General features: G+C 44.7%; 2 protein-coding genes across 2 annotated transcripts in view; one reads left to right on the top strand and one right to left on the bottom strand.

Moving 5' to 3' along the window:
- The window catches only part of GATC (glutamyl-tRNA amidotransferase subunit C), a 77,271-nt gene extending 71,067 nt beyond the window's left edge, over positions 1-6,204 (bottom strand). Inside the window, exon 1 of the mRNA XM_030218137.1 lies at positions 6,049-6,204. Coding sequence (XP_030073997.1) covers positions 6,049-6,162 — 114 coding nt within the window. The 5' untranslated portion in view covers positions 6,163-6,204. The remainder of the gene's footprint in view (positions 1-6,048) is intronic.
- Positions 6,205-6,206: 2 nt separating this feature from the next.
- On the top strand, positions 6,207-8,168 carry TRIAP1 (TP53 regulated inhibitor of apoptosis 1). Its single transcript, XM_030218138.1, has 2 exons — positions 6,207-6,427; positions 6,512-8,168. The coding sequence occupies exons 1-2, from the start codon at positions 6,281-6,283 to the stop codon at positions 6,593-6,595; spliced, it is 231 nt and encodes a 76-aa protein (XP_030073998.1). The 5' UTR covers positions 6,207-6,280; the 3' UTR covers positions 6,596-8,168.

Consider the following 8,168-nt stretch of genomic DNA (forward strand, 5'->3'; position numbering starts at 1 on the left):
CCTGAGGATCCATTCCTTCGGCACAGGATTCCTTTATGCTTATCCCACGCGTTTGAATTCCGTTACCGTTTTCATTTCCACCACCTCCCGCGGGAGGGCATTCCAAGCATCCACTACTCTCTCCATGAAAAAATACTTCCTGACATTTTTCTTGAGTCTGCCCCTCTTCAATCTCATTTCATGTTCTCTCGTTCTACCACCTTCCCATCTCCAGAAAAGGTTCGTTTGCGGATTAATACCTTTCAAATATTTGAACGTCTGTATCATATCACCCCTGTTTCTCCTTTCCTCCAGAGTATACATGTTCAGTTCAGCAAGTCTCTCCTCATACGTCTTGTAACGCAAATCCCATACCATTCTCGTAGCTTTTCTTTGCACCGCTTCAATTCTTTTTACATCCTTAACCTCGCTTGAATTGTAGCTAAGCTCAAATGCAATTGTAACTTTTGTACCTCACTTAAACTTACACCAGAAGCATATTTGCCACAGTGCCCAATACATAGACATGATCACCAGCAACACACTCCTCACCATCCAGTGTCTCATTATACTCATACACGCAAACACAACCCACAACCTTGACAATAACCACCCCACTACTCACAAATCACATAATACTCACATATACATAATGCACGCCCAAAACAAGAACCATAACAACCCAACTACACCTCACCTATCCTATGCACAACCTTTAAGCAACCTACCAAATCAAAGACACAACAACCATCCAACTGGAATAATCACCGGATATGAACACCACCAACAAAATGAGGAAAACAACGTCAACAACAAACCCAACTACCGAAGAAACAGACAACTAATAAAAATAAACACATCACACCCCACTTTGGAACCCTACCACTCAATCCAACTAGGATACATCAATGCAAGATCAGCAGTAAGCAACTCAGCAGACTTACTAGACTGGATCATCACAGACAAACTAGACCTCCTATTCATCACAGAAACCTGGTTCCATAGTCCCACAGACCCCGCAATCCTCCAAACGTGCCCACCAAAATACAAAATCACGCACTGGACAAGAAATGGAAAAAAAAGAGGAGGCGGAATAGCTATCATATACAAACCTGAATACACTATCACAATCACGGGCGAATCCATCTCACCACAACTTGAAATTGCATCGACTAGAATCAACCATTCAAGCCTAATAGGACACCTCAACACAATCCTATTCTACAGGCCACCAGGTAAATGGCAAGACGCCCAAACACAACTCTTGGATTTCATTTCGAATTCCTGCGTATCAGCCTCAAACATCCTCATACTAGGCGACATCAACCTACACCTAGAAGATGACACCTTACCAAGTACAAGAGAATTCAAAGAATTCCTAAAACTCTGGGATCTGCAAACACCCAACATACAACCAACTCACGAAAAAGGACACACACTAGATATCATAACGAATAGATTAGAACCGGACTCAACTATCATACTCGCTAATACAAGATGGACACCAATACCATGGTCAGACCACCATAGAGCAAATGTCACTCTCTGCTGGCAAAAAACACAACTAAACACGAATAATAAACATGAGCGAACAACCTACACAACGAGAGGGAAAATAGACCCCTCAACATTCTGGCAACAGATCTACCAGAACGAATGGACTACAAACGCTGACACCATCCAATTCCTCCAAGAATGGGATGACATAAGCACAACAACATTAGACAAAATCGCCCCAGTCCAAACCAGAACAACACACAGGAAAAACGCAAATCCATGGTTCACCGAAGAGCTGAAAAAACTAAAAACACAAGTCAGGAGACTAGAACGAGCCTGGAACAAAAAGAGAGACGAACAAACACTAAATGACTGGAAACTACTTCGGAGAAAATACAAATATACCATAAAACAGACAAAAAGACTTCACTACAAAACATTAATAGGACCAAACTACAAAGACACACATAAACTCTTCAACCTCGTGAACAAACTATTAGACACCTCACCAGTTACAACCAATGACAAAGATACACCAAGTGTCGACAACCTAGCGACATACTTCAAGGAGAAAATTATACTACTACGGCACAAGATACCCACCAGCCCTACAGAATACACCACTCTTCTAGACTGCCTAGATCCAGAAGAAGGAATATTCCCAGCAGACAGAACCTGGACCGAATTTGAACAACTGCCAGAAGACCTCATCTCTAAAACTCTTAAAAGATATGCTAAATCCAACTGCAAACTAGACATATGTCCAAACAGCCTCATGAAATCCGCTCCCCAGAAATTCATAATAGACCTAACAAACCACATAAACTACATGCTACAAAATGGACTCTTCCCAAAAGAAAAAGGAAAAATCTTGCTCACCCCTATTCCTAAAGATACAAAGAAAAACACGAGCGAAATAACCAACTACAGGCCAATAGCATCTATACCACTAATAACCAAGTTAACTGAAGGTATGGTAACTAAACAACTCACAAAATACCTAGATAAACACTCAATACTGCATGACGCCCAATCAGGATTCCGATCGAATCATAGCACAGAAACAGTATTAATCACCCTTATGACCAAATTCAAACAAATCATCGCAACTGGCAACAATATACTCCTCCTACAATTTGACATGTCAAGCGCCTTCGACATGGTAGATCATGGAATCCTGCTACACATACTCGAACATTTTGGCATAAGAGGAAATGTCCTGAACTGGTTCAAGGGGTTCTTAACCCTACGTTCGTATCAAGTCACATCTAATTCAACCACGTCCAAGGCATGGACACCTGTATGTGGAGTCCCACAAGGATCACCTCTTTCACCAACCATTTTCAACCTAATGATGATCCCTTTAGCAAAACTCTTATCAAACCATAAGCTCAACCCGTATATATACGCCGATGATGTAACAATATACATCCCATTCAAACAAGACACCAAAGAAATCTCCAACGAAATCAATCAAAGTCTACACGTCATGAACACATGGGCAGACGCATTCCGCCTGAAATTAAACGCAGAAAAAACCCGATGCCTGATACTCACCTCCCAATACAACACAAATGAATTCAGCGCTATAAACACACCAACCCTAAACCTCCCAATCTCAGAAACACTAAAAATCCTTGGAGTCACCATCGACCGCCACCTAACACTCGAAACCCACGCAAACAATACAACCAAGAAGATGTTCCACGGCATGTGGAAATTGAAAAGGATAAGACCATTCTTCCCAAGATTCGTCTTCCGCAGCCTAGTGCAATCCCTCGTCCTCAGCCACCTGGATTACTGCAACTCACTATACGCGGGCTGCAAAGAGCAAATAATGAGGAAACTTCAAACAGCCCAGAACACAGCAGCCAGGCTCATCCTCGGAAAACCAAGATACGAAAGGGCGAAACCACTACGAGAGAAATTACATTGGCTTCCACTTAAGGAACGCGTTACTTTCAAAGTTTGCACACTAGTCCATAAGATCATCTACGGCGAAGCCCCAGCGTACATGTCTGATCTAATAGACCTACCACCCAGAAACGCTAAAAGGTCATCCCGAACATACCTCAACCTCCACTTCCCCACTTGCAAGGGCCTGAAATACAAGACGCTACACGCGTCAACCTTTTCCCACATGAGCATGCAGGCCTGGAATACACTACCGCGCAACCTAAGAATGATTAACGAACAAGCTTCCTTACGAAAACTACTGAAGACGTACCTGTTTGAACAAACTTACGGAAAGAACCAAAACACATAGAGTCCATACTCACTGTTCATCAATGCAACATACATCCACTTCAGATCCCTCATCCGGTAATCAATTGTCCCACTGTCTCCTCCCAATGTTTCTATGTTGATGTTGATGTCCCATTGTTATATTCCTAATGATAATCGAATGTCTCACACAACTCTGCACAATGTATTCCATATTCAAGTTGTTACAAATGTATTTCTACTATTCATATCTTATTGTAAGCCACACTGAGCCCGCAAAGAGGTGGGAAAATGTGGGATACAAATGCAATAAATAAATAATAAGATACGGCCTCTAAAACTGAACACAATACTCCAGGTGGGGCCTCACCAACGACTTATACAGGGGCATCAACACCCCTTTTCTTCTGCTGGTCACACCTCTCTATACAGCCTAACAACCTTCTAGCTACGGCCACCGCCTTGTCACACTGTTTCATCGCCTTCAAATCCTCAGATACTATCACCCCAAGATCCCTCTCTCCACCCGTACCTATCAGACTCTCCCCGCCTAACACATACGTCTCCCATGGATTTCTAATCCCTAAGTGCATCACTTTGCATTTCTTGGCATTGAATTTTAATTGCCAAACCTTAGACCATTCTTCTAGCTTCCTCAGATCCCTTAAAAATCTTTGTGATTTCTCAAAGAAGGTGGTTAGATTGTAAGCCCTCCAGGGACAGGAAAATACCTTCTGCACCTCTGAATACAGCTTACCCAAAAAGAAATCGGCTAAATATATGCTTCAAAAGGGGATTTCATCAGGTCTTAAGTCAAGGGGTTGTGTATTGGCAGAGCTTCCACGTTACCCAGTTCCAGGAGGGACATTTAAGGCTAGTCCTGGATTTCTGCCAACCTCATCCAGCACTGATTTAAATGGATAGAGTAAGGGACAGCAAACGCCATACTGCTTTGAGATATGTTTTAAAACCAGGATTGGCCAAAAAGTATCCCTCCTGGAATTTGGCAGTTCTGTGTTTGGGGAGGGGAAGTAAGACTTTTTGTTTTCATTTTCTTATTTATTGAATGGCAGTGTAATGGGGTTGGCAATGGTCCTACTGATATTTTGCTCAATGTAGTACAGTATCAACAATTAGAGAGCCTGGGGGTGGTTCTGGAGATTGGTTTATTTAGGGGCTCTTTAACTAAGGTGCACCAAAAAATGGGCTGCACTACTGTAGGTGTGTGTTTTGGGTGCACACAGATACATTTTTCAGCACGCCTGTAAAAAAGGCCTTTTTAAAAATTTTTGCCGAAAATGGACATGCAGCAAAATAAAAATTGGCGCGTGTCAATTTAGGCTCTGAGACCTTACTGCCAGCCATTGACTTTGTGGTAAAGTCTCACACATTAACTGTGCAGTAATTGCCTACGTGCATAGAATGACAATTACAGCCCAGTTTCTGCCGCGCACCAGAAAATAAAAATTATTTTCCAGCGCACATAGCAGACGCGCGTCAAAAATGCAGTTACCGCAAGGGCCACTCAGTAGTCAGGTAGTAACTGAAAATTGATGTGCGTTAGGCGTGCATAGGCACCTACGCAGCTTAGTAAAAGGGTCCCATCAACCATAATGGTGTTCCACTGCTTCTGTTTGAAAGTTGTATAGGTCGGTGAAATAAACGCCTTTGTGATTTCTATTTTAAGATAGTAGAATGTGAAAACTGTATAATGACACCCCTTACCTATTCGTTATTGCTAGAATCGTAAAGTGCAGAAAGGGTTTCGGGGAAAACTTGGAACCGCACGGCCTTAAAAATCTTTCTGATTTCTCCAAAAAGGGGCAAAGTAATTTTTTTTGCATTACACAGTCACATACGCCAAACACGGTGTTCACAGGCCAGCACAGCTTGATACCAAACTCTTGCACCACTAGATTAGCAACAAGAAGTAGTACTGGTTGTGAGGCAGGTATAGTGTTGGGCAGACTTAAACGGTCTGTGCCCTGAAAATGACAGATACAAATCAAGGTAAGGTATACACAAAAAGTAGCACATATGAGTTATCTTGTTGGCCAGACTGGCTGGACCGTATAGGTCTTTTTCTGCCGTCATCTACTATGTTACTGGCCCTTTTTCTGGAGCCATATGGTAACCCTAGGCCCACGAGCATGTTTTAGGAACAGTGTACTCCGAGTCCACACTAATAATAATAAAGCATCAAAAAATCCCCCAAACTGTTCACTCTCGCAATAGTCTACAGAATTTATATAGGTAAACCAGAAACCTTGCCCTGGGCAGCATTTTTGTTGTTTTTGGTATATATCTCTCCCCCCCCCCGATGGGCCCTCGGGAGTGAGCTTCACGTACTGTGCAGGTACGGCCGGGGCTCGCGCCTTGTCTTTCGCTCCCAGAACTCGTCGTCAGCGACCGCCTGAGTATCGCGTAAGGCCTGAGCCGAGCAGCGCAGCTCAGCGTCCACATCCTACATCTGCATCCATACCGTCACGTTGCTTCCGGGTTCTACAGACGCACGACTTCTGACGCGACGTGCGCGAGAGACGCAGCGCAGACTCGGTGCCACAGGCCCGGCAGGGTAGTCATGAACAGCGTGGGTGAGGAGTGCACGGAGATGAAGCGCGAGTACGACCAGTGCTTCAACCGCTGGTTCGCAGACAAGTTTCTGAAGGGAAACGCTTCCGGAGATCCATGCGGCGAGCTCTTCCGCAAATACCAGCTCTGCGTGCAGGTCCGGCCCGGGGAGGCGGCTGGGCCAGGGGAGAGCTGGCCGCTTGCGTCTCAAACTCACTACGCTCTCTTTGCTCTCTTTCAGAAGGCCATAAAGGAGAAGGACATACCCATCGAGGGTCTCGAATTCATGGGCTCTAGTAAAGAAAAGGCTGAGAACTGTTCCTGAGAGGCGCAGGACAGCTGCAGGTCGTGGGCTGCCTTTGCTGCCCTTCCTTCCATGACTTTTTGCCGCTCGACAGTGTAATGAATGCTGGCTGCTACTATTCAGGGAAACGTTTCTGTCCGTGCAGAGCTTGTCTCTGGTCTTTGCTTGGAGATCTTTATCAACTTGGTTACACTTTTGTTATTGTGTTGAAAGCCGGTATGGAATAAGTTGGACGGGAAGCTGCAGTTGTATACGCAGAGCCAGGAGGCGATGTGAGGGGGGATCGCAGCGATTTTTAAATATTGCCGTTGAGAGTATGTTTATAGTAGATAATTAACCCTTGTTTTTTTTTGTCTACTATAATAATTTGAACGTTCACAGTTCTGTACTTCAGATTTTGTTTCCCCCCTATGAATAAACTTGTTGGGAGGCGTAGTCTGTTTGTTATCCTGTTTCTTTATATAAGCAGAAGTAGATAGTTGAAATAAGGACAGGGACTACAGCTAAAACCGATATTAGAGGTAAAAATAAAAAGACATGGCTCCCTTCTCTACAGAAGTCAAGGTTCGGATCCTACTTCTGGGATTGCTGCAAGGGTTTTTTTCACCACTGTAGGAAGGGAGCTCTGCTTATTCCTTCCGATTCCAACCCACTCCTTGACCTACTTACTAGCAGCAGCTTTAGTACCTTCCCATTGGCTGTGGCACCTCTGCTATAGTCCTCTCTCCTTAAATAGTGGTAACTCCTGTATTGCATCGTTCCTCTCACCACCTCCTCAGTCTTTTCCTTTGATCCTGCTCCTTGCCCAGCACTGCACACTCACTTTCATGCACTGTCCACCACCTCTTTGTCTCTGTTTCCTCATCCGTTCTGTACATAACCCAAGAAGACCACTGTTGCTCACATATAACCACAACCAACCCACCATGTTTCCCCCGTCCCCCACTCTTCTGCTTCCTGCCATAGCATCCATGCCTCTTGTTTCTCCCCCTAGTCTTGAGGGAACAAAGGAAAAAGCAATGGGCAGGATCTACGGTGGTCTCATGTTCCCTCCCCATCCTGCAATTGTCCCTACCAGTATTTATTTCATCCTTTGTCCCTCAATACCTGCCCCTGACTCTGCCTTTTTCTTTCCCCTGGCAGGCTGGCATGAGCCTCTACCGTTCCTTCTCTGTTCTCTTGTAATGTTGCCCTCCCTCCACCAGCATCTAGTGCCTACCATTTCTCCAGGTCCCTTGGTTTAATTGAGTGGCCAGAACATATGGCATGGCTTCCCATTCCTGCCTGCTCTTCACTGCCAGCACCGCATGCACATTCAGAACACTTGCTCATGGACCAGCAAAGCCTAATGCTAATCTCGTGCACCACAAGATTAGCATGCTGGCCCACCAGCTTTCATATTTGTGATGCCAGTATTGAAGAACAGGTAGAGCACTGGGGAGCTATGACTGATTCTTCCTATAGCAAGGCCTGGGGATGCCTGCTAGCCATGCTGCTCCACTGCCTTTTCAGTTTGTGGGGCCCAAGAATCCCCACAGCCTCACTTTCACCTGAAATTTATTCTCTTGCCACACTCACACCCCCCTTCCCCCCC

This window comes from Microcaecilia unicolor, chromosome 11 (genome assembly GCF_901765095.1).
Source record: "Microcaecilia unicolor chromosome 11, aMicUni1.1, whole genome shotgun sequence".
Taxonomy (NCBI): domain Eukaryota; kingdom Metazoa; phylum Chordata; class Amphibia; order Gymnophiona; family Siphonopidae; genus Microcaecilia; species Microcaecilia unicolor.